Source organism: Montipora capricornis, chromosome 12 (genome assembly GCF_036669925.1).
Source record: "Montipora capricornis isolate CH-2021 chromosome 12, ASM3666992v2, whole genome shotgun sequence".
NCBI classification, from domain to species: Eukaryota; Metazoa; Cnidaria; class Anthozoa; order Scleractinia; family Acroporidae; genus Montipora; species Montipora capricornis.
The window spans coordinates 7,672,723-7,700,391 of NC_090894.1; the positions used below are offsets into that span (position 1 = coordinate 7,672,723).

At 40.6% G+C, this 27,669-nt stretch overlaps 1 protein-coding gene across 1 annotated transcript; it reads right to left on the bottom strand.

Annotated features, from left to right (window-relative positions):
- Window positions 1-4,268: 4,268 nt before the first annotated feature.
- Window positions 4,269-17,548, bottom strand: LOC138025399 (uncharacterized). Its single transcript, XM_068872615.1, has 7 exons — window positions 17,428-17,548; window positions 11,559-11,743; window positions 10,607-11,009; window positions 7,600-7,650; window positions 6,823-6,860; window positions 4,921-5,026; window positions 4,269-4,396 (listed from the first exon to the last, which is right to left on the bottom strand). Exons 1-7 carry the CDS (start codon window positions 17,528-17,530, stop codon window positions 4,269-4,271), a joined length of 1,014 nt encoding a protein of 337 aa, XP_068728716.1. The 5' UTR covers window positions 17,531-17,548.
- Window positions 17,549-27,669: the final 10,121 nt, after the last annotated feature.

The window sequence follows — 27,669 nt, forward strand, 5'->3', positions numbered from 1 at the left end:
GTCCAAAAAAAAAAAAGTTTTCCTTTTTTTTGAAGAAATTAGATTAGCTTATAGAACATGTATCGGACAGCGGTCATGCATTCTGGCTTGCGAATAAAGAATCTCGCGGGCAGGGATGAAACAAAGTTTTTTTTGTTTACACTTTTCAAATCAATTTTTACAGACTTTTTTACGTGCAATTTTTTTCTAAAAATATTTTTAGTTTGATCCTACGAGTCGAACACTGAAGACAAATACTTAGGAAAGTCGAGTCTTTTTTAATCGCCAGGAAAAACCACCGGATAAGTAAAAAAGTTCTTCTCTTGTCCTTCGTTTTGGCCATGGTTGATATATGGAGATGGTTATGAAACTCGACACGTTTCTTTGTTTTATGTTTTTGTTCCCTATCCCTAACGCTGTTTTGGCCTGACCATGCACAAACCACGCCCAACTTCTAAAAGACAGCCAATCTAAAGTTTCGATTAAGGAGGCTCGAAATAGTTTCTCTTTTTTTTTCTAACAAATGAACATATTCTGTCCTTAGACACACTTAGGATAATCATATCAAGACAAAATTTGGCAAGGGTATTAAGCACCCATTAGAAATTTCTCAAGTCACATTTTCGTCCAAAATAACGTTACCATGGCAACGATATAAGGCACTTCTTTGTGCCTTAAAATCAAGATATATTGTATAAATTCGGGACGGTGAAATCTTCCCATTCAGGGTTACCAGAGAATGTTAGAAATAATCTCCAAAATATTTAAAATTCAACAAAATCTGTAGGTCAGCTTTTCAGAAAAGTAAGATTTTTTGAAATGTCTCTAATTTTTTTCACCTACAGAATTTTTTTAAATTTGAAAGACAGACGTTTTAAGTTAATCTAAGCTAACATGCAAAAAATGAAAAAAATTCACCGTCCGGAAGCAGAGATATAAACGAGTAAAGCTGCAAAATCAGGAAAAATGAGGAGGTTACAAGATCGGCATTTCCGCATGCGTCACCCGCTCATTCGAGTGCACGCGCTAGTTAAGATACAGGCCATCACAAACGGATTCAAGAGACCATGCAACCGTTTGTGTACAATTTTCGTTGTTTTCGTGAATAGGTGATGTCTATTTTTATTCCATATATATAGGAATTAGAAGAAAGGTGAGCGAAATTAGCGGTATTTGTCTATTTCTGGTGACCCATTTTGAATCGTGAGCTAATGCTAGCAGCTCTTAGAATTGCGTGTGCGGCTTACGCGGGCGCGCTCAGCTGAAAACCCTTTCGAGCCTCCTTAATTCATCCGAAACTCAGTTGTGAACCGTCACTGTCAAGTTTACTTGACGTGCGACACAACTGTTGTCGCTTTTCAAGTTTTCGGAGTTTCACAACAAGTACATCTATATGAACTATGTTTTGGCTTAATAAAAATTGGAGTTAAGATCGCTAGGTACAGAAAAGACAGCTGAAAATACTTCTGCGCTCACACACTTATAAACGGAAATGCAGGTAATGTGATGGGTGCTGAATTAAACGTCACGAACCGTCACTTAGAGATCGTTTGAGTCTAAACGCTACCTACCTATTCACTCCACAATAAGGTTATAGAGTTGCCTGTAGATCATCATTATCGTATGATAATGACAAGTTGGTAACTCCCATAGGGCTTTCAACTAATTTACAGGATAAAAATAGAAATGCAACAATGTATAAAAAATCACAATCAAATTATTAAAAATAAAACATAAAATGCAATATGCAGATGTATTATTTACAATCGAATACATACAAAATGTTCTACTCCAAAGGAGTTTGAAATAGTTCTTTTGCTCTCTTTCAAATTAAGCCTCGCAACACAAGCAAGTAGTTGTTAAGTTGTTAGGTATAGAGTTCCTCAACGTGACCCTTTCGCTTTCCTGACTTGTCTTGACTATATTTGCTAAAGGATAAAGTACCGGGGACACTGATAAGCTAGTCCAGCTTTTCTGGAACAAAGTGATGTTCAAAGGGATTTTTCGTGAGGTCAGTCATTTATGTATTTAGGTATTATTTATTTTCCAGATAACTCCTAAGCCTTCATAGGGTATTGTTGACTGCTTTAAGTTATAAAACTACAACAATAAAAGATAACAACAAAATGCTTATCGGGCAGAGCGAAAGGTTGCTCAAATCTTGTTTCAAGGATGACGAGGCAGATGCTATAACTTCGGGAACAATAGCTCGCCCCCTTATTTCTGGATAATACGGGGCTAGAATAATCGCTTGATTTAAACAAGACCGACAATAAGAGCAAAATTCACGGAGCTTAAAATTCACGAGCGCCGTTAAAGCATGCGACACCGCTGACATCAGAGAGAATGCGCATCTCACAATGCTACTTTCTTAAGCGTGCGCACTCAGCCAACCTGTGATTAGGTTTTATTTTCGAAATTGGCCCTGATTGCAGGTTACTCGTAGTCCAGCTTGTCAATAGCAACGCATCATTGATCGTCCCCAGTTTGATTGGATTATTCCTTGGGGTTGCGGGGATGGTGCAGTTGTGAGAGCACTCGCCTCCCACCAACGTGACCCGGGTTCGATTCCGAGACTCGGCGTCATATGGCGGTTGAGTTCTTTGGTTCTGTACTCTGCACCGAGAGGTTTTTCTCCGGGTACTCCGGTTTCCCCTCTCTTCAAAAACCAACATTCGACTTGATTTGCGTTGATTGTTAATTTCACTTTACAGTGTCCCCAGTTAGTGCTCCATCGCTAAATCGACTAGACACTTAAATAAAGTTCCTTTCCCTTTCACGTTTCTGATTGGTCAATGACAAATGCATAAGAAGGTTATCGTGTGCAATAGATGTTATAGAGTGAGGTTAGTAGGGAGAACATCACTTGTGCCCATATATCACGAAATTCACTCGCGTTCATACGATTTCCTACACAAGAAGTAATATTTATATGAAAACTTTGTACTTTGTAACACGAAGCAACATTGTAACATTAAATTTGAAAGTTCCATCAAATCAGTCTTCTTGGTTTCTACAACACTGTTATGGATTTGATGTAATGCTTTTTGGGGGTATTTATTTTTCACGAAAGCAAGTTCTTCGCTACCAAACAAAGAAGTCAAAGAAAGCGCTTTTCCAACCGTCCTTAATTTTAATTTTGAATTTTACTGGTAAAAGGTCGTCCAATACTCCGACATAATGAGATTCATGGCACTTTACAATAGACATCACAAAGTGTCCCCAACCTTAATCCTTAAAAAAATAGTAACAGTTTTGCGAGACTTAAAGAGCAGGACACTCTGTGATGTCTATTGTGACGTACCAGGAATCTCATTATGTAGGAGTATTGGACACGTATGGAGTAACAACACTTAAGACTATCTTTAAACTTAAAATTATATATTTTGCTCTGCATAATTTTGCAAACATAACGCTCCCAGGATAAGTGAAACAAGCTCCATATTTCATTGATATATATGATCTGACTAATTTTGCTAGAACATACCCGCTGGAATGTTGCTTGAAAAAGATAGCAACCTGTCCTCAAGCTAACTTAATTGGGATATAGTGATCTGTTTTAAAATTAAGTCTATCCACCCTTGTTGAAACATTCTTGACCCTGGCCTCACCTTTCACATAGGGGAACAATAACATATCCTACGGAAGTTGGACTTAATTCATTCGCACGTTTCTGCGGAATCTTTACAAAACCGAGTTTAAGATGGAATGGAAACGTGGAGAAGAAATGAACCTTCGACTTTACAGGTTAAAACGACAAATAAAACACACCGATGCAAACGAATAATGGTGTTATCTGGATTTATTGGTTCAAACTTGTTCCTTTCGCCGGCTGAACCTAGTCGTAGTACATTGAGTGAATACGGGTGAGAAAGCAGAATGAAATAGCAATGAGCTCAGTTTCACTGAACGAGGGCGTCTTAGAAGCGCCAGTGCAATCAAACATGACTTTTACGAACAAAAGTCTAGTCGTATGTGCGACCATCTGGGTCCCGTTTCTCGAACGTTCCGAAACTTCTCGGGCCTTTTTGATTCTCTCTGTAACTTAAGAACGGAGAGGTTTTCGGCTACCAAACCCCACAATCTTTTTGCTTTTCATTATCTTGAAAACATATTGAAAGCCTAGGCCACGCAGCTTATCAAAACAAGCGAATGGCAGTTTCGTAAATGGTTCTTCGAGCCGGAGACGTTTTCGGGACTTAAGAAAAACGGGCCCCCGGAGGGCCACGTGCTTTAAGGAATCGGTAGTCACGGGCCACTGAAGTAATAACACGGGACATTGTACAGCATTACTGCAGTGTTGCCGTGCCATTTGTGATTGGTGTCTGCTTATGGACGTAACATGATTGTAGAGCGTTTCTCTGGACTTGTATCAAGTACTTTTCGTAGAGGCATTTCTTTCTTCCTCGGTGAAACACTGTGAGAAAGATTGAGAGCTTTCAGTTACAACCAAAAAAGCAACAAAAGTTCCAGGAATAATGTATTGGGTCTTTCGTCCTTAATAGAAATGAGTCGATAGAGGGCTGATCTCTTCATTGATAAAATAAATCTAGATCAGCTGGGTTTACTTGGTTTTTTCCGGTAATTTCTTAGCAATTCTTTTCTTCACCCAATACCAGGAACCTATGTCATTGACCAGGATCGCAAAGTCATAACGTTTTCATAGACCAAGATATTTCTTGAAATATTTCCCCCGCGAAACCAGACCTTTCCCGCTTAGGGAAACGATGGACAGAGTTATTCAAACGATGGACAGCGTTTTCAACAGTTTTGTAAAGTAGAGGACATACTTGTGAAAACATGACATGACAATCAAACTTGCCGCTATAAGTCGGTTTTTATAAATAGGTGTCTTTTTAACTATCACTAGTTTTGTGATTCACTGTGCATATCTTTAACAATTATTTAACGAAGTGGAGTTGAATAGTGGTGGATATTTACCAAGCAACGAATCCTTCTCTTGAAGGCGTGGGGACCGTCTCTTTGTTCGTGTGTCATCCGCTTTTCGAGCTTTCGCAGGGGAATATCTTTCTTCCTCAGTGAAACACTGTAAGAAAGATTGAGAGCTTTCAGCCACAACCAAAAGAACAGCAAGAGTTCTCAAAATAACCTATTTTGTCTTTCGTCCTTAATATAAATGAGTCGGTTGATCTCTTCACGGATAACATAAATTTACTGGGATCAGCTAGGTTTACAGAGTTGTTTTCGGTGATTTCTTAGCAATTCTTTTCCTTCAGCTAATTAATACCAGTGACCCATGACCAGGATTGCAAAGTCTTAATAAAATTTCCCGCGAAACCAGACCTTTCCCGCCAGTCTTAAGCCTTAGATTAGTAACTATTATTGTTAGGAAATGTATTTTTTCGATTTTGGTTTCAAGTTCTAGCAGAAATTCAATAGGGAGTATAGCAACGACGATGCCAGAAAGCAGTAATGTTATTGGTTAAAAGAGGAAAAAATAATAATTCGTGCTGCACGCGCGGCACGCATTTCAGTGGATTTCTTTGACGAACTCATCCAAACAACAACGGCCGTGTTTTCACCAGCAGTTTTTAAGGTCGCTTAGCGAGTGACAACGGGAAATCGGGTGAAAACAGTTGCTTTTTCAACTTGCTTAAAGCTAAGCGAGTCGGCAAACTTCAATGGAATTCTAATTAAATTCAAGCCATCAAACCAGGTAGCTTAAGCGAGTTGGCTATTACTTTCGGGCAAGGAGGAGTCACTTGCGGTTATTAAAATCGGAAATACAACAGGCGTGCTGTTTTTATTATTTTCATTATTATATTGGCACGTGCTCTCTCCTCATTTAATGTTACCCGTGAAAATACACATCATTTTTAAGGCGCTTAACGAAGTCTGCAAACAAACCATTTTCAGGAATGTTAAGCGAAACAACAGCTTTCGTGAAAACACAGCCGTCGTAGATCTTCAAGTCCCTAATATAAAGAAGCTTGTGGCACAATAGTTTGGCCTTTGAAAGCGCCAAGCCTTAGACGGAGTATAGGAGTCTTAAGCTGCTGATTTTTGGCATTTGCTCTTAGTATTGTTCTTGCTAAATTACATCACAGCCCTTAAAATCAGTAACTAAGCGGTTTTCTTGCCCGAGATAAGGAGCCACTGTCTCATGTTCCTTAAAAGATCCAACCTCGTCTCCGGGGTGTTCTTGCCTTTCTTTTGCTGACCAGCTAGCGTGTTGAAAGCCGAGAAGACCCTGGGGACGAGGCTGTCAAGATGACAACAATATAAGCAAGTTGACACACACTAACACCAAGTCAGTGTGGCCAACACATCACGCACGCGCACAACCATTTCACCTGGTTAATTAGCAGCCATGGACAGCTGTTTTGGCCTTGGCATGACTTACTTAAACATACGATGAGTTGCTTTTCTCATGGTTATCATAGCTAGCGCACGACGAAGTAGCCCAATAATTTCACAATATCCTTAATAATAATAATGATAATAATAATAATAATAATAATAATAATAATAATAATAATAATAATAATAATAATCAATACGCCCAACATGGCCGCCGTTTACAGCGTAGTCTTTGATATTGAACATCCATGTTATGTTGAATTGACACCTGTCAAAACAAGGTACCCGCTCACCAGCATCACGTGACCATATCCAGTGAAGAGCTCATCGACCAGCCAGCTGACCAGGTACTGGGTTTCGATTGGATCGTAGGCTCAAGCCAGGTTAACTTATTGTAAGAACAAATAACCCGGGAGTTCCGCTTTTAGGCTTGGCTAAATCTTTATATTAGCCCAATTTAACATCATTCAAGGTGGGAAAAATTAATGACAAAAAACAAAGTTAATTGACGAAAGACCTTACCCGCTTTATCAGTGGCTCAGTCTGATGAGACATGCGAGCTGAATTAAAGGAGCGGGAAAAACTACATTAGTAATAATAGAAAACTCGGAACATAAAATTGAGAGACAAATTTAAAATTTAAAATGCTCCTCGAGATTCTGCCTTTAATGTTCTCCCAGCTGTAAAAGTCAGCGAAACTGGTTAGTCATTGGGACCGAGGGCAAGTTAGGGACATGAAGGCATCAAAACCTACTTTTAAGTGAAGATTTTCCTTGAAAATTAAACAACGAGGATGAACTTAGTGCGAGCGTATAGCTGGCTCAGTTACACCGGGCATGGGACTAGCTAGAAGGCGCGAGGTCAAGAGTTCGACTCCGGATGGAACAACACTTCATGCATCATCTTCAAATGACTGAAGATAAAGTGCTGCCTTTGTAATCACATACGCAAACAGTCGAAGGAAGAGATGACGTATAGCCCTGAGTTACATAAGGAGCTCATCGTTAGGAGAGAGCAAATGGCACCTCCTCCTTGAAGGATCGTTTTCTTTCACGTCCTCTCTGTTTTTCTCATTTAATTTATGCATAGAAAGAGAGATTGTGCGTTTATTCGATGAGCCACAATAGATAGCGGCAAAGCTTTTCTGAAGGTAGAGGGTCTGCAGGAACAACTCGAAGGAAAAATTGGAGTAACGGGGGGGGGGGGGGGGGGTGGGTTCTGTTCCTTTGGGGATGAGGGATGAGCTCCTCCTGAGTGCAACAAAGTTCGACCGTTGGGACAGGGAATCGTATAACGTACCAATGTCGCCGTCAAAATGCTTCTTCAACACATAAATACCTTGTCTAAGATCTGTAACATGAAAGTTTGAAGTCAGTTATTCATTGCGGGTGGAGATTTTTCTTTTGCCTCCATCAATAACTCTTGCCGGAAAAGAAGTCGATCATAAGCATATCTATGCTTACGAGAAGGATTTTGTCAACTGACGGTTTGGTAACCTGAGCGGACGAAAACTCAGTTAGGAGTCAAGTGATAAGGTTGTGTTACTGGTGGATTGTTTCAAGGGACGCTATTTTTACTAACACACTGAAGATTGAAAGGGTGCTTTTCGGCTCATGAAATCTGCAAAATAATGACAAAACCGATTCTTTTAAACAAATGCGATTTTAACATGGTTTTAAAGGGAAAGTGTCGCTCTCTTTTCAAAACACTAAAAGACGTCTTTGCATCAATGAAGAGCAAAAAAAAAAAAATACTTTGATTTTGTTGCCAATAACCATTGAAGTGCACTGAAGCTATTCTTTGCTGTTTGCACCAAAGGATGGAGGGGATGGAAATAGACTGACACTCGAAAAAAACTGACCTGTGTTTTGGAGACGATGTTTGGAGACGATGTCTTCAGAAAGTCGCCAAAAGTCAAATACGAATAGCTCTCTGTGCCATAAATGAATTTCACATCTTCTGATTGGTTTTTCAGGAATGTTGTACATGTGAGCTAAAGTACTAATTTACAATTTTACCCAGTTTTGAAAAAAAAGTAAATTTAACACGACAGTGTCCCTTTAAGACTCATGTCATAAAAGAGTTCTGTTCGACGAAACGTTTTCAAAATTTCAAATTGAAGCTTAGTTATCTCTGAAAAATGCATGGTCCCCCCCCCCCCCCTCACTCCCCCCACAATTTTCTTTTTGGATGCCAAGAGCACTTGCGAAGTTCTGCTTTCTCCCCATAGTTACATGTATAAACCGCGCAAAAATATCCCTGCATTAGTAAGTACTACCGATAGGAAATCCGAGTGTCCGGAGATGCGCAGAACGTATGCGCAATAACAATTGTGGGCACCGTCCTTAAAGTGGTACTATGACGAAGATTTTAGATTTTTTTCCAGGTTTGGTTAGCTGAACTACAATGTTTATGACCCAAAAATGATAAATTTGTAAATTTGGATCAGAATACGCTATTCTTGTGAAGAAATAGACCGTGTAAACTTGTCAAAATCCTGTCCGCCATTACTCAAATCGCCATCTGGTAGGTCTGCTATTATTTGTATCAGCGGTCTTCTTGTGACGTCATCCAATAAAGACAACACAGCAACGCCATAACAACGTCATATCGAACCTTCAATATGACGGTGAATTTGTCTCCTTCGAATTCTCCTTCTTCTTCGTCGGAAAGCGAGTTAGACAACGACTTTGGAACAGAAGAACACAGTACAGCAAGCAGTTGATTTTCTTCCTTACAACGAAGAACTGCAGCGTCTGGCTACGGAGGAAGAGGCCGACGATTAAGATGCAACATAAAGCAACAACAAGAACTAGAACGACAATTTTAACAACAATTTTACAGCCATTACGAGTTTCCTTTAAGGAACTGATAGAACTAAGACTAAACAACACGACGCGCTGCACGTGAAGGACCGCACAAAACATGAACCACTACAAACGGGCCTGGCATACAGGATTTCAAAGCGTCAGAGCAGACAAAAAACCTAAACCAAGGAAATTATAAATGATAGTTTACTTATTCAATAATAAGTCTTATAAAGTACTGAAAGGTGATGCTTGGAAATTATGCACAGATAAATAGCCGCGAAATAACATATGGAAAGCCCTCATCATTCGACGGTCACGGCTTGAAGTAGAAGGGGTTTAGGGCCGATTTACACGGTACGATTCAAGTTGTTGCATGCGACAAGCTCACGACAGGCCTACGACATGACTTACGATTGTCGCAGCGTTTTAAAACGTGTTTTAAAATGCTACGACATTTTTTCTGACGAACACAACAATCGTAAATCATGTCGTGGGCATGTCGTAAGTCGCATGGGACAAAAATCGTACCATGTAAATCGGCCCTTATCCTTCTTCCTCCATATTGTCGGAACTGAAGATGGCTGGAGGCGTTTCATCGCACCTCCTACATGAATTGTTCCAGCGAAACAATCCTCCGTGAAGTGTTCCGAACAAATGTCAAAACGGCCTGGGGGATTGAAGTTTGCCCGGTAAGCGGAGACAAATCTCTTCCATTGAGCTCTTATAAAACTTGGGTTAACAGGGAAATTGTGTAGCAAAATTCCCGCTTTAGGGTTGGAAGGATTGCTGCAACCCTGCACAACTCAACGACCAGACGGCATAATCTTTTCCAAGGCAAGCGTTGACAAAACACACCACGAAGGATAAAACATGAACCTCGCACTCCTCTTAGGCATGCTAAAGTAGCCACGTTTGTTTTGATGTCTTGATTGGATGACGTCACATCCTTCTCGACCCAACTCCCTCTTTTGAACTCGGCCATTTTTTAATTGAGCAATGGCGGGCAATCATGTCGAGAATTCGTAGTTCAAAAAGTCGGACTTAAAATATATGCTTTCGAAATATAAAAAGAAAAGGTAAGGCAACTTTATGATCATAGTACCACCTTAATGAGATCAAGGTGTTTAATAAAGGTAGAAATTATGAAAATTCGACCAGAGATCATTAAAATTTTACAATGACAGTGCACGTATAAGTGCTATTGTTCTTAAGTTGATAAGTCAGAGGAAACGTGGGGCGTTTATTTGTCTGCCGAATGATCAAACTCCGTCGTACAATTTGACTTTCAGTGTAATTTCAGTGAGTACACATGAGTACACAAAATCAACGCAAACGGTAAAACGGATTGTTGCTGTGGAAATAGTAGTAGCTTTTTCTTTTAAACCCTTTGTTGAGTTATTTCCGCAGCAAAATACTCTGCATGTATTTTCGCAAACTGGTCCTATTAGTTTCGATTTTGAAGGTATATTAACGGGAAGAAAGAAAAGCAACCACACCTGACAATCGTTCCCCGACATTTTCACTGGAAGAATCACTGTCTTTGTTGTCCATTTCTTTGACTTTAAGCTCCTCCTCCCATGTCTTAAGTGTGTTTTTTGCAGCAATTTTCAGCCTGCAGTCATCGTAAGGAACAGTTTTCAGAGTGGGAGGCTGCTCAGTTGTGTTATCCAACCAATGCCAGTGACATGCAGCTTTCAGCTCAGCGTGAAAATTGAATTCCTCAGGAGTGGTCGGGTAATGGTCTTTCATGTACACAATGACGGCTTGAACCACTGTGCTGACTTCCATCAGCGACAATCCTCCCTTGCACTGTGGAACTGATGTCTTTTGCCATTTATGGGATGTGTCTCTCAGACGTGCTTGCACTTCCTTAGCAGCATGTTTCGTGCTTTCTGAATCCTAGAGTAGTTTTAAGGGACAGGGAAACATACCATAGTCACGTTTTTGCACTAAGCCCAAAACAATTGTGGTTAAATGGAGGTGGGAGTCCAAAATAGGGGGGAGGGGGGGGGGGGAAGGAGGGAGAGAAGGAGGAAGAAGAGGCAGCCTTGATTTCAGGCATAATGTTTTCCAAACTTCCATTCGCCTTGCCCTCGTCGCGGAAGATCAAAACAAGCTAAAGATGGGAAGGGGGTGTGGGTTCCGGCGTTTGTTGGGTTCGTGTAATGTATGGAATGGTACTTTCCATACAACCGCTACAACAGCCACAAAGGCCGACCAGGTCTGGCTAATGGGAGCACTGGTGAAGCTTCAAGCGGCCCAGCAAGCCGGAAAAGTACTCAACACTTGGATCTAAATTACAATTTGAATTGAGTCACCCCATCACAATCCAAAAATCCCCCCCCCCCCCCCCACAAAAGGGATTTGTGGATTTTGCGCTGATGATTTACTAAAAGAGTGTTAAAGCGGAGAATAAATAAAAAACGAGTGATGATTAAGATAACTTACTTTTAATTCAAGCTGGCACACGTCAACAGATATTGGCTTGATCGTAAAGCATTCAATCAAACTGATTACATCTGTTGTCCATAGACAAACTTTCGACGTGGGATTCTTGACTCCGCGCCTTCGGGTGGATGGTGGCAGATTTTGATCAAGGGGGAAATACAACCTTGGATTTGTGACTAACCAAACTGCAAAGAAGAGCAAATTAATGAAGCACACACCTTTCACGTTTCTGCCCCGAAATTTAATGTAACTTCTCCCACCAAATGTTTTAATTAATAAGTATTCGAAAATCCAAAATTTCACCAGATTTTACCAAGTTTATGCCTTGGGTTTGAAAGAAGATTTACAAGCTACATTATTATTCCAAGTTTTTATCTTACGTCCAACAGAGCGTATATAAGTGCTGTGGTGTTTTTTAGTATCGTTTTATCTCTTGGAACTTCGCAAAGCTGCAAAGATATCTGTTGTTACTACAACTTAAGACGCTGCTGCATTCTGAGAGGAGCTCCAGCAAGTTTTTTAACGTTGCACAAGTCCAAACTTTCAACTGGCTCGTCATGTTCGATCAGCACATGGCACAAACGCGGCCACGTCTACTTGTGTCGTCCTTTCTTCATGGATTTAACATTTGCTATGGACGTGGAAAGCAACCCGGGACCTAAAAGCGAAGCCTTAATAACCAAAGCCAAACTTCATCTTCTTCGTTGACTTCGGAGAATACACTAAGCGAAGCACATTATGCAAATAGGCCATTTTACAGTTGTTTGCTCTGCGACCTAGCCTATGAATGGCTGCGAGGCTGCCGGTGACCTTGCATTGATACAGCCCCGACTGCTTTTATCATGCAAATTGTGTTGTTGTAATTCTAATTAGTCCGTATTAACATTACAAAAGCACGGAGGTTTGTATCAAGACAGGGTCATCGGCAGCCTCGCTTCCATTCGTAGGCCAGGTAACTTAGCTAGAACTGTAAAATGGTCTGTTCGCTTTGTCCATGTACACCAAGACGTTTTGTTTATTCGAGACAAGAGCTTCTTCTTCTTAGCCCTCTCCCTCTTGTAGCAACACAACATGTACAGCCTCAAGGAATTCCATCATTGTCTGGTTAAGCGAAAATACAGAGACACGAAAGCAGGTAGAAAGGTTCGGGATAAGTTGAGGAAAAGAGCTTTGAAAATTCCTGTTATTATATCTCGCGAATCGGATAACAATAACAGACTGACAACGGAAAAGTGTGAAAGTGGTCGCTTGCGAACGCTCACCTCAGTTAAAATATCTAAAGAGCCAACTGTTGCTAAGATCGTACGATGCATGATTCTCAATGCTCGTTCAATCGTTAAACCCGACGCAGCTCCTGCCCTGTGTGCTGAGCTCAGTGCAAACAACATTGGAAATCGTGTGGTGTAAGATATCAACACCAAATTCCGAGTATTACGTCGCCAGTGTTTATAATCCTTCAGATCCGATTTATGATGCATGTGAGCTGCTGGACTTTATGTTTAACTCTTGTTATCAAATTTTGCATGATGATCCCAATGCAAAAATTATAATTGCTGGAGATATTAATCAATTAAACATCGGGGAATTAGTTCAACAACACTCTATGCAGCAATTGGTTAAAGTTGCTGCACGTGCCAACCGAACTCTCAGGAGTGCTCAGTGGAGCCGATATTCAAAAAAGCCGTTCCTCAGACATCGAGATGCTGGCTGGGAAGTATGGCATCTTAGATAAAAATTGGCTGGGAATTAGTTAAGAATTATACCTTCCTGGCGATTTTTTCTACCCAAATTATTTTTGGCTGGGACTCGACACACAACGCCCACTTCCTGGCTCACACACTCTTTTTTTATCGCTTTGCGGGCAAAAACTTCAAGCAGTTAACGCCCAGTACAACGTCGATCATATGACGTGCGGATGACATCTGAAACTGTTTAAATGAAAACTACGCTCCTCTATTAAATATCTGACAACTGGCTGTCAATCAGTACAAAATCAACTGTTTCATTCACATTGCGCATAGACAGGTACGTCCAGAGAGAGAGAGAGAGAGAGAGAGAGAGAGAGAGAGAGAGAGAGAGAGAGAGAGAGAGAGAGCGGCGGAACTTTTGAGCTGGCTGTCCAAACTGGAATGCTTTAAAGCTATTTCTTCCTCGTCCGGAATCGTGGTACCAATTTTCATGGGATCACAGCCTAGTATTGTTTTGTAACGGTAAGTGCTTACTAATACTTGCGTACTAGCTCACTTTTTGCTAGTGACCGACAAAATAAGTATAGTTGTCTCGCATTAGCACAGTTGATAAGGTTTTCTTATTGAAATACTCTAGTGTAGCTGATACATCGTCTGCATCGTACACCGGTTTTGTATTTGTATGTGTTGTGTGAGTGGTATGAACGAATAATCGAATTAACCGGAGTGAACTACGCATCGGATAACGAAGAGTTTTCCGCCCGGTAAACTTTGCTGGCTGGCAAAGTATGTTCATCCTACATTGCTGGTAGAAAGCAATGACAAATAAAAAATTCCTGGCTGGTATTATGGTCCTCAATGAATTTGCTTGCTGGCAAAAGGGATCCTTTGGACTTTGTCTTGCTGGCTCTGAGGAGCGGCTATTTTTTTCCCACGAAAGTTAATTATTAACCATAAACCGCTTTAAAGGTACCAGTTTGTTGTTCGGAAATGAAATGAACCTTATTTGAAAAATTGGTCGTTGAGCACTCCTGAACTCTAGATGTCTTTATTACAAACTGCCCATTCTTCTGGAAACCCGGGTCTTGTATGAAAGGTCTTGTAAGATCTGATCTTTGTTCCGGTAAAACCCAACAGGTCTTTTTTTTTTTCAGCTTTAGAGACACCCGTGAACATTGTAAAATTGTGATGGACTTAAGGCTTGAAGGATATGATTGGAGTACTTTAAGCTCTTTGGATGACCTTGATGAGAGTGTGGAACTGTTAAGTCAGAAACTATGGGAAATGTATAATGACTGCTTTCCCTTGATAACAGTCAAGACATCTTCTAGAGACCCCTCCCCCCCTCCCCCCCTTTATGTCACCACTGGTGAGGCACCTTTGTAAGATAAGAAATAAGAATGCAAAAACAGACAGGTATGCTACGAGAGTTGCTCGCCAAGAGAAAATTAATGATCTAATTCGCAAAAATCAAATAAATGCCATCCGTAATGAAAATAGGAAACACTGTAGGGGATCTAAGGGATGGTGGAACACAACCAATAGAATTACTGATCGGAAAACACAGGGTACCTCCGTTAGCAAACTAATAAATCCTGATGATGTTAATGCATATTTTCAGTCCATTAACACTGATGATGCAAATGAGGCACCACAGCCCCCAGAGATACCAGACGGTACACCTGCCCCGAGGTAACTGTGCTTTCAGTGAGGAACTTCCTGAGGCACTAGACACGTACAGCTTCAGCTTCCACTTTTATGGAAGTTGGCAAATGTTACAACTATTCCCAAGGCATCCCCATTGAGTAAATGTAGTCAATTGAGACCCATATCACTTAAAAATGTAATTATGAGAATTTTTGAAAGGGTCGTCTACAAACAAGAAATATCTACTACCCTGCAGTCATCTATTGGGCTCTACCAGTTTGCCTATAGGAAGGGACATAATACTACAATTACCCTTCTTAAATGTCAACATTATTGGTTAAAATGGTTGGATGAAGATGCAGACTTTGTTAAAGTGTATTCTTTCGACTTTAGCAAAGCTTTCGATTTTTTTCCCATCAGATTGTATGTAATAAGCTCAAGTTATATAATATCAACCCTTAACGTTATTAACTGGATAATTAATTTTTTGAATGACCGTAAACAGAGATTTGTAGTCGATGGTGTCACAACAAAGTTCGTTGAAATCGACAGGGGTGTTTCACAGGGGACCGTCTTAGGTCAGGGGCACCCAACGTCAATTTTCGGAAAATATCTGTTTGGAAGACGATTTGAGATCTAGAATTTTTGGAACATTTGTTGTAAATTTTCTTGCCTGCCTGCCTGTCCTAGGATTTTCGAGCCTCTGAAAAATGGTATAATTGCCCATTTTTAACGGATTTTCAGGATTCTTTTTTCTGAGTGAAATTTTCGAAAAGGTAAGTTTTTATCCCTATAGTTTTCGGATCACTAGACTTTCAGCTAGGAACTCCGAAGATATGAAAAATTTTAGGGGATAAAAATATGGCTATATCTACCGTTTAAATGCTACAATACGTTTAACAATGCTATGTTTAAGTGGTTTTGAACTATATTCTTGTTGGGTTCCCCTGTTAGGTCCAGTGTTGTTCTCTATCATGGTTAATGACATTAATGTTGTGAACCCGGAAACAAACCAGCTTATTAATTTTGCAGACGATATCACCTTCAATATTCCGATTGGGCCAAATTTGCCTGATGATTCATCGGCCATTGAAATTCAGAACATTGAGCTCTGGTCAAGGACGAATGGTATGAAATTAAACCTAAGTAAGACATAGGAATTAGTAACGAGAGGAAAGACCCCAAAAACCCCCCCTGGGACTGTACCTATTATAGAAAAAAAGAGCGAACTTAAATTATTGGGAGTAACCTTTCATAAAAATCCTTGCAACTGGGATACTCATTTTCACAATATGATGCATAAGGCTAATTCAAGACTCTATATTCTGAGGATTTGCAAGTACTATAGGTACACCTTAGAAGAGCTTACGATCTTATTTCATAGCTTAATTATGTCAGTATTTTACATACTCAATTGAAGTCTGGGCATGTGCTTATGCTGGTAAATACCTCTCTAAGATCGATAACTTCTGCAAGCGAGCATGGAAATAAAAATTATGGTTACACCAAGGAGTGCATATTCATCAGGGATGTAATCCAAACTAGAGATAAACAACTATGGGAAAAAATCACACATAGATTCACATTGTTTAACAGATCTTCTACCTAGGTACATATCAGTCTTTACGTCAACGTGGTCATGATTATATATTACCACGTACTCGCACAGAGCGCTTTATATAGATTAAGCGTTGTTTTATAAATAGATCTCTTTTTAACTTTATCTAGTTTCACGTGTGTAAAGAAAGTAATATATATATTTTTTTGAGATGATTCTTCTTTCTACTGTATTGTAAAATTGCATGTATGTTTGCAAGTGTTTAGTTTTATTAACCAATAAAGACTTACCTTATCTTATCTTATCTTATCTTATCTCAAAGCAACATGGGTTCCAATCCCCGGACTCAACTGGGTTCAGTTTGTTGGTTCTCTAATCTACTCCAAGAGGTTTCACTTCGGGTATTCCGGTTTTCCCCTCTCCACAAAAAAAAGCTCCCATATAACTTAGAGCACTTGTGCTCCGCTAGGTGAGATCGAGACCTTAATGAAACTATCATAATAATTTATGCTTTCGTGCGACACTCTTGTATCAAGTATTTGGCGCGCGAGTGCAGTGAGCTGAAACTTAATGTGACTCAAGAAATGATTTTCAAGAATGACATGAAACCCTCCAAAAAAACCCTCTTTCGAAAAGTGGGACTCGAACGTGACGCCAAGGAACGTATGGACCGCGGACTTGAGGACACAGGGAAAGCGCCGCTGATGTCGGATTGTTCATGATCCCCTGGGAATGCCTGCAGATGCACTGATTTTGGCCTTTGAAATCACTATCGTAAACTTTAAAAAGAACTATTATGGATTTAATTCAACGAAATTTACAACGAAAGTTTTTTCAACAAAAGTCGTCACCTTGTCTACTAAACCTGCACTACCTACCTTCTAACTATCTTGGAGAAGACCTGTTTACTAAGGAAAACGAACTGCTATGGCAACAAGAAACTCGCAATCTTTACTTATGACATGTAAGTGCTTACCTGTGTCGACTCCTTCTTTTAAAACGAATTCGAATGATGGATTCTCTTCTGTTCCAGCCGTATAAACAGGAAGCGGGGCAATTATATGTTTGCTGAGCGCCATAATTCTGCGAACGTTGATGATGTGGTGCTGCAGACCTCAGGTAATTAAATGTACATGTGTCACAATCTTTAGTTTTCAGTGGGCTCACACACGCATTATGCATAAATTATGAAACCCGCAGGTGTCTTTTAATTAGTTCCTCAGTACGGAGTAAACAACTGTTGTGTTTTGGGCACGGTCAAGGCCAAAAAAAGAGAACGAAAACCTACAACAAAGAATTTTGTCGAGTTTCATAACCATTCCCCTCTACATGTATTAACTGTGGTTTTTTTGACAAGTTAGGGTTAGTACTTTTGACAAGTAACAGAAATCAGAACAAGTGATTTTACGAGATCATTTCCATTTAAAATCACTTTCGTGCGTTGATCTACTACAGTGATGTGCGTTGGATTACTACAATAGATGTTGGTCAATTTTTTGTCTAAATTTCTTTGCAATCTTCGCGAACAAATAGCAGCTGCTGTCTGATTGGAAAGTGCATTTCACGACCAATAATTTAGATAACAAAGCTAATGTCAAGGCTAGAGTAGGTTAGAATAGTCTGGCATACTATTTTTTTGCCTCCACCACTCAACCGGACACTAGAGCTAGGTGATATATGGGCGCGTTGCCCAGCCAACCCCTCCGTAGAACTAAAAGAAGGGCTTGAGTGAAGGCGAAATTGAATTTGAGACCTATAACAAACTCTCCAAAGAGTCTGACATAGGTATTAATGGCACTCACTGTGGCTCAACGGTTGTGTTGTAGAATTTTTCTGTCAGGGACTCCAGGATTAGGGAGTCATGTAGCTCCACCAGCTGATTGAGTACTAAATGAAGCAATATCGGCAACAATACCATGGAAAGACTTCTTGAAAGAGTCGCTGTAAGTGGAATAGTTCATAGGCTTATAATGTGAAATCAAACGGCCACGACTGGCAGAGGAAGAAAAAGGCCTAAAAATGTACTTGCGTCGGAATAAAAAACATACAACTGACTGCCTTCCCTTAGCAGGTCAACTTAGCACTTTTCCATGAAAATGGAAATAAGCTCATCATGAAAACTTGACATTCTTATTCCTAATACGGGACAACCGAAAAGCGAAGAAACCTGAAAGGGCTAAAAACAAATATCACTTAATGATGCAATAGAAGTAGATCGCTCATATGAGCTCTTTCTGGCAACTTCCTGGGAAGATCTGCGTTAAGCGACTCCTTTCGATGCTTTCATGACAAGCGAGACTGCAAGGCGAACATCCCCTAACTTGGCTGCTACCGCAAAACGAGACGACTTGTTGATTGGAGAACAGACTCCGACAAAAGCAAGTTAACAAACCTGGCGAACAGGGGTACGATCCGTGATAGATCATCGGACAGGAATTTCATTCTTTTCTCGGCTGCACAAAATATGCGGACGGACAAATCGATAAAAATCCGAAGATACTTTAGATGATAATTTGAGTTGGGACCCAAAGGGATTTCTCTTCATTAGAAACAAAGATCGAAGAACAAACATTTTTGCCTGAATTCTCAACAGTGACAGAGAGCGGAATAAATATAAACCTGACACAAAAGGTTCAGCAAAACAATCAAGACAAAGGGAAACAAAAAACGCGTATGACACACATGCGGACAATTGAAGTGCTGAGGTATTGGTCTTGACAGCAAAACCCCGGGTGCGGGAATTTCACGCAATGGAAGCCTGCAACGAAACTCAATGATGTTAATAAAATAAGACGCACCGAAGCGCTTCCAAAACTGAATAGATCTATAAAGTCTCTCAGTAACAGTTCACAGCAACAACGGTTAATAAAAATTCATAACCATAAGCATATCGAGAGACTAAGGGCGCTGATGCCGCGATTTTTTTACCGTGAGAGAGAAAAGGATAGACGGCTCTCCAGTGGCCTGATTTGGCACACGCAAAGCAAACGCTAGGCCGATCTAGTGTCTTCGACCAAACTTTCCTTGGCTTTAGCAGAATTGGTGCGTTCCAACGCAATAGCAGGATCTTCTACCACTTCTAAAATTGATTTGCCGGCGGTAAATTGGCCTTCGTTGCTCGACTTTTTAAAGAATGACGGATAGTTTCTCTTCAACTTCTCAATTCCTGACAAAGTTCATGGGGGCAACTGAATCGCTTGAACTTTTCAAGTAGAAGTAGAAACGATAGGCAGCACTAAGCTGTGAGAGAAAACTCTCAGTTACTTTGGGAAACGAAGTCCTTGACTTCGGCATCATCCATAAGGAGAGCGAAACAGGACTTGTGCACGCAGCCAAGGCTGACCGTGAATGCCTCACTCGCTGAACGACCGCCAAGTACAAACCACGATCACGTGACACTCCAAGCGCCTGATGCTCACAACCAGTAAAAGAAAGCAGAACAGGTGATTTTATGAGATCATTTCCATTTAAATTCCCTTTCGTGCATTGATCTACTGCAATAATATGCGAGAGACCACTACAATAGATGTTGGACAAATATTTTGTCCAAATTTCTTTGCAATCCTCGCGAACAAATAGCAGCTGTTGTCTGATTGGAAAGCGCATTTGACGACCAATAATTTACGGCTAATATATAATTCAAATGATTTTTCTCTATTTTAATATTAAATTCATGTCAAGGATGGAATAGGCTAGAAAAAGTGTGACATACTATTTATCATTTAGTTTAATGCTGCAAAGTATTAAAACAAATGAACTGAACTGGACGATTTTATATTGTTCGGTGTCAATCCAATATTGGGGACCTTAAGCAAGGACAAGGACTACGGCTACGAGAACGCCACATAACAATAGGTTTAATTTAGCAAAACAATAGTCCTGGACGCCCTACACATTCATTTTACGTTTTGAGACATTTCGTTTCCGTTCTCGTCTTGACGACGACGACGACGACGACGATGAATTTCAATTTTCTCTCTAAATATCCTCACCATTCTCTCCAATTTTAATCTTGTAATGTGGCCTCACACTTTCCAAGCCGATCGACTTAAAGTAATCGAAAAATTATGACAGTAACGGGAAATAATACTTGTAGACAACGGTGTCGTAGCCGCCGTCGTCGTTCTCGCTTAAGGTCCCTAATCAAGTGCGGCGACAACGTGTAACCAATTATGTATCTTATTTTGGAGTTAACTAATTCTTGGTAATTTCAATTATTCCACGCTAAAATCTGTTTCAAAATCTGTTGAAAGTTGAAAATAGGTGCATGCTTTCGACAGAATCTTCATAGTTGGAAGCTACGTGCCAAGATCATTCCAATTGTTTTTGGGAACACGTCCCCTTCAGCACTTTCATCGATATGCTGTGGATGTTTAAGAGACCACTACAATATGTTCGACAAAAGATTTTGGCCAAATTTCGCTGCAATCTGCGGGAACAAATAAATCTGCTTTGGTCACCAGTGGCAACTGCTGTCTAACTATTCAGCTATTGAATAATTCAACCGGTTTACCTCTATTTTAACACTAAATACTTTTGCTAGCATCATTTCTAAAATTATCGCATGTACACGGCTCTGCAACCTCAAAATCCCGCTCGACTTTTAAGCGTCGCTCACGTTTTTCCAATCGTTAAATGATCTGGACAGAACCGAACCATCACTAGAATTTGATCAAACCAAATCAACCAATCAAAAAAGCATATATTAATAATACACCAGTCAATGTAAACTCCCGCACCCCCCCCCCTCCCCCGGCCAGGACATAGCGGGGCATTAGACAAGCGCTCACTTCTAAAGTTGCAAAATGCCCCACACCCCAAGGTCAGGTTTTTGCTCGTATTGAAGCTAACGACCCCGCACACATCCCCTGCTCTTGTTGAGTGGAAGACATAGGCTAATGTAAATGGTTTAGACTTTACTTGTCAAGTAACACACGTCACCGCATACAATGCTTTTCAAATGGTATGACGGATTTACATTTTTTGGGGCATGATTGACCATCATCCAAGTAACTCTTCGATGCAATTCATCTTGAAGAGATCGGCGGATAAGTTATTGACGCCGTGCATGTTTGGGAGGAAGAAGACATAGAAAGGGAATTTTATAACCTCGACGAATAACGTCCAATATAAAACTCGGAACATTAATTCTTTCCACTTGGAGATGCATTTGGCTAACCTTCCTCTGACGGACGTATCAGATATGCCTCGTAGAATCCAATTCATACGAATCAAGGAAAGAAAACTCGACACAAGAAGAATCAGCCCCCAGACAGGGAAAATAAACATCGTCATCAACATCTAGATAATCAGTATTAAAAAAGGAATCAGTTACACCTTGATCAAACTGCTCTAGTCAGAAGTTTGTCCAGAGCTTCGATTTTCTTGACCTCACCGATCTGAGCGCCGGAAGAATCCTTTTCAACTCGTCTATAGATTTCCGGAAAAGCTGTGCCATTGATGCCATCATGGTCTGGTTGTCAGCTCTGTCATTCTATCAATGCCTTTTCGAAACGTTCTCTTCGCCCATGGCGGTAAGAGGAACAAATTATGTGAGAGAAGACAATGTTAAAGAGACTGATGCAGGCCTACTTGAATGGCTCCCCAGGTAACGAACTAACACTTTGAAGACAGCATGATACCCATTATGCCTTACACCAATCGTACCCAGACCCTTCTGTTCCCGTGCCGTAGAAATAAAAATTCCTGTCGTATTCGCACACTCAACCGACAGAAATTACATTTGTTGTCATCAGCACCTCTTCGCAGGGCGAGATTTGCAAATGCCGGCGATGAAATCGCGCCAAACAAGAGAACAAGCATTTGATACTCCTGCACCTCTCCCACTATGTTTCCATCGTCCCACAAAAAGAATCTCAAAAACGAACTGTCACGCTCCGGGACTCGAACTTGGTAGAACATAGATTCTATGTCTGCCATAACTGCAACTCTTTCTTTGCGGAACCTGATCAACTCCCCAATAAGTGAATTGGTTACGTCGGGGCCCTTCTACAAAATGCTGTTGAGTGATATCCCCCTGAACTTTGCAAAGCTATCGAAGACCACTCTAATTTTACCATATTTGTTGGGATTATATACACCATGGTGGGGTATATACCAGACATTGCTCTTCGAAGAACCCAACTGATCGGTGTTACTTTTCGGGCACAGCCTTTTTCCATCAGTTCTTTCCCGAAGATCCTGTAGTTGTCGCACAACTTAAGGTATCTTTCTAGCCTTTTCTTTAACCATCCGACCCGTGCCAAGGCTTGAGACTTATTGTTAAGGATCGGAGATACACGGTTCTTGAACGGTAAGGAAATTTCATAATGACCTTCCTTTAACTGTATCTTCTCCGTATTCTGCATAAACTGGCGTTCATCTTGGGACATCTCTGTCTTATGGTCAGCAAAGAGGTCGGTGAAGTCGCGGTTGTAGACGTTCTCCACCATATGTTGAAGCTGAGGGTCACCTTTAAGAAAGAAGCTTGAAGTTTTCTGATCTATTGTGACAACGACCCAAAGGACCGTTTACCGCCCAGTCAATACGCGTTCTTGATGCGTACGGTCCACCATTTTGGCTGTGCTTAATTTTAAAATTGGATCAAGCGCCTGTGGAACATTACTAGCAACAAGGAGTCCGATCTCAGCATCTACTTGATGATCAGACTTCGTCAAGATTAGGCGCAATTTGGTCACGGATGAGGTAACCATGAACTGGACTGTTTTTCTTTTCCAGAGTAGAAAGAGAAATCTTCACCTTTGTACCGTCTGGTTGCTTGATTTTGAAAGGATTTTTACGGGGATAACGGCCATTGCTGTCCAAAGACGGGCCTCACCATGAATAAGGCTACTGGGACACTCATCGGCGTTAGCCATTTCAGACCTGGAGTATCAGCGCTCCTCTCGGTTCCAACACTTACGTCCACTGAGGACTTCTCACGATTACTTGATGTGTGAAGAACACTAGGATGCTTACGAGTGCAGTTTGGAATTTTGCAGAAGCCTCTTAGCTTATAGAATTTTTTATACCTTCCATTTGAGACGATTACAATCCTCAAGGGCGTGGTTTTGCGGGGAAAACGACCACACAATAGACTAAACATTAGGGCTGACGAGATAAGCACAGGGATTCAGCTCTGAATTCGTTGTCTGGTTAGTCTCAACTTGGATAGCAAAGGTCGATGTCTTCGATTTGGATGGTCTGAAACCAACTGATGACTGTGACGGTCTTCGTGATCTTGAATCAGAGAAGGACTGAGTGTTGCCCGAGATGTTGCCAAAGACAGGGTTTGTGGCGATTCTGGCTTCCCGATCAGTTACGTGCATCTCCATGATGTCATTGACACTGCGGCACCCTCTATCTCTCATGTTAAACGGCAGCTTAAAAATCAACTTCTGAATGTTCCCTGGCGGGTCAAACTTAGATGCGTACTGACTGCCCGCCAGAGCATTCTTACAACTTGACGGGAAGATAGCAAACTTGTTGAGGCTGGACCATCCTCTGCCTTTATAGGGGGTCCCGTCAAATCTTTGGACTCATACGCCGATGCAATTCAATATTCGTCCCCAAACTTTCTTTTAAGAAGCTTTCGAGCCTTTTCGTAACTAGCATCAGGCGGCAAATGATGGCAGGAGTTTATCAGCTCCTTCACGTCTCCGGTGGTATATTGCTTGAGATAAAAGAGCCTTTCAATACTACTGCAAGTTCGGGATTCTATCAAACTTTCAAAGCTCCGAATAAAACTACGATTCTGTTGGTCCTGTAGGGTAGCCTGCTGTCGCTGTAATGCTATCGCTTCCTAACCAAGGTTATCGGCATCAATGGAGAAATCCGTATCGACAACTTGTGGACCTGTGGCAACTCGCGGCCGGTGTTCTCACTGCTAGCATTGACGGGAACGAACACGCTCAATCTCCCGAGAGCGTTGAAAGTAGCTAAGCTGCCTTACGTTCATAGCGTAATCTTTGATATTGAACATCCATGCAAGTTTTGTTGAATTGACACCAGTCGAAACAAGGTATCCGCTGACCAGAGTGTAGAGCTCATCGACCAGCCAGCTGAACAGGTACTGGGTTTCCATTGGATCGCAGGCTCAAGCCAGGTTAACTTATTGTAAGAATAACTAACCCGAGAGTTCCGCTTTTAGGCTTGGCTAAATCTTTATATTAGCCCGATTTAAGATCATTCAAGGTGGAGAGAATTAATAACAAAAAACATAGTTAATGGACTAAAGACCTTACCCGCTTTATCATTGGGCGAGTCTGATGAGACACGCGAGCTGAATTAAAGGAGCGGGAAAAACTACATTAGCAGTAATAGAAAACTCGGAACATAAACTTGAGAGTCAAATTTAAATTTAAAATGCATCTATAACAAACATATCTTGCCTTTTTTTGCTCCTCGAGATTCTGCCTTTAGTGTATTCCCAGTTGTAAAAGTCAGCGAAACTGGTTAGTCATTGGCACCGAGCGTAAGTTAGGGACATGAAGGCATCAAAACCTACTTTTAAGAGAAGATTTTCCTTGAAAACAACGGGGAGGAACTTTGTACGAGCGTATAGCTGGTTCAGTTACTCCGGGCATGGGACTAGCTAGAAGGCGCGAGGTCAAGAGTTCGACTCCGGATGGAACAACACTTCATGCATCATCTTCAAATGACTGAAGACAAAGTGCTGCCTTTGTAATCACATCCGCAAACAGTCGGAGGAGGAGATGACGTATAGCCCTGAGTTACATAAGGAGCTCATTGTTAGGAGAGAGAGCAAGTTAAGTAACCATAACCATATTTAACGTCGATAACTCGTAACAGTAATTCAACTGACAAACCTGAAGTCGACGGTGCGCTCATTTTACTCCCCTCTCTCCATCAGTGCTCCGCGTATTTAAAGCTACTTAGCTACACGGAAAGGAAAGAAGTCGAAACAAGGATGTGAGATCCGGGAATCGAACTCAGGACCTCTTGCACCAAGGCCGCGCACTAACCGACTGTGCCATCCTTGCTCCTTGCACCTCCTCCTTGAAGGATCGTTTTCACGTCCTCTCGGTTTTTCTCGTTTAATTTATGCATAGAAAGAGAGATTGTGCGTTTATTGTATGAGCCACAATAGATAGCGGCTCAGCTTTTCTGGAGCACAGCTTTTCTGTAGTCGATCATAAGCATATCTATGCTTACGAGAAGGATTTTGTCAACTGACGGTTTGGTAACCTGAGCGGACGAAAACTCAGTTAGGAGTCAATTGATAACTAAAGGTTGTGTTACTGGTGGATTGTTTTAAAAGACGCTATTTTTACTAACACACTGAAGATTGAAAAGGTGCTTTTCGGCTCATGACATCTGCAAAATAATGACAAAACCGATTCTTTTAAATAAATGCGATTTAAAGATGGTTTTAAAGGGGAAGTGTCACTCTCTTTTCAAAACACTAAAAGACGCCTTTGCATCAATGAAGAGCAAAAAAAATACTGTGATTTGTACCAAAGGATGGAGGGGATGGAAATGGACTGAAACTCGAAAAAAACTGGCCTGTTTTTTCAAGTTTGGAGACGATATCTTCAGAAAGTCGCCAAAAAATGAATTACGAATAGCTCTCTGTGCCATAAATGATTTTCACATCTTCTCAGTGAGTTGTCAGGAATGTTGTACATGTGAGCTAAAGTACTAATTTAGAATTTTACCCAGTTTTAACCTAAAAACAGTAAATTTAACACGACAGTGCCCCTTTAAGACTGATAGTCAAGAAAGAGTTCTGTTCAAATTTCGTGTTCCGTGGTAACTCGCAAAAAGAACACATTTTGGCTTATCTTTTTGTTCTACAGTCACTTGAAATCGTTTAACTCGGAAATGCTGCATAAACGATTTTAAAGACGGTGCTTACTAATTCGAAGGTATTTTTGCGCGGTTTTATGAATATGTATAGTAATCCCATGGGGCCGAGTAAAATTAAGGATTAATATCAGGCGTGTTTTTTTTCTTTTATATATTAATGATTTTTCTAATTGCTCAAATTTATTCGACTTTTATCTATTTGCATATGACTCCAATTTATTCTTGCAGAGTCATTTTTAGAATCTCTTGTAGGATGTTCATGCCCCAATAAAGAGAGTTAAGATCGATGAGAGACCAAATCCATTTGTTACGACTGAAATTCGCCAATTAATGAAGACCCGAGATCAATGGCACAAATGTGCTATCAAGTCAAATGACCGCCTTCACTGGAATGCATATCGAATTTTTTAGACAGGAAGTCAAGCGTGAGTTCAGATTTGCAGAAAAGGCTCATGTAAGATCCGAACTACTGAAGTGTAGTGGAAATACCAATGCGATATGGAAGATCATAAATAATGTACCTGATCACCCGGTTGTTTTGGCAAATAAATTTAACGAATATTTCACGTGTGTGGGATGTGTCACTGTCCAGAACGCTAGTGACCTTGCTACTGAACATAACATTGATGTTAATCCTATAACTACAGTGCCAACACCTGATGAATGTCCTGAAATATTTCAGTTTCATGCTGTGTCAGATAAGGATGTCTAATCTGTTATTAGGGGCTTCGCCTCCAACAAAGCACCTGGCTATGATAAAGTGTCTGTTCGAGTACTCAAAGATAGTCTGTCAGCAATTCTTCCGGCGATAACAACCATTATGAACAATTCCTTCAACACTAAAACCCTTGCAAGGTCATGGAAAATTGCTGAGCTAACTCCAGTCCTAAAGTCAGGTGATTCTGAAGAACCATGCAATCATAGACCTATCTCTCTTTTGCCTGTGTTATCAAAGGTGTCTGAGCGCCTGGCTCATAGACAGTTTGTTGATTTCTTATCTGCAAACAAGAAATTAGCTAAAACCCAGAGTGGTAACCGTAAGCTCCATTCCGCGGAAACAGCCCTTCTCTGTGTTACCGATGACTTGTTGAGAGCAATGGACGATAAAAAGGTCTCTGTCACCGGTCAGCGTTCTTTTTTATACCGTGGAGCCAAACTATGGAATAAGCTAAGTAATGATCTTAAAAATGTAAATTCTGTAAAGGCCTTTAAATCGAAATTGACCAAACAATTACTTTTAACTTAATTTCATCTATTTAGGAAAACACATAATTTAGATTTGTATTAATTAATTGCTTATTTATTGTTATTTATATATCAATTATTGTTCTTTGTATTTTTTATTTAACTTGTAACTGAAAACCCCTTTAAGGGAGTTGCAATAAGGTAT

Coding starts and splice junctions, on each gene's coding strand:
- LOC138025399 (XM_068872615.1), bottom strand. CDS start 17,530: ATGGCGCTCAGCAAACATATAATTGCCCCGCTTCCTGTTTATACGGCT. Junction 11,744..17,427: donor AAAAGAAGGAGTCGACACAG/GTAAGCACTTAC, acceptor TCTTCTTTGCAG/TTTGGTTAGTCACAAATCCA. Junction 6,861..7,599: donor GCATTTTGACGGCGACATTG/GTACGTTATACG, acceptor CCTTTAATTCAG/CTCGCATGTCTCATCAGACT.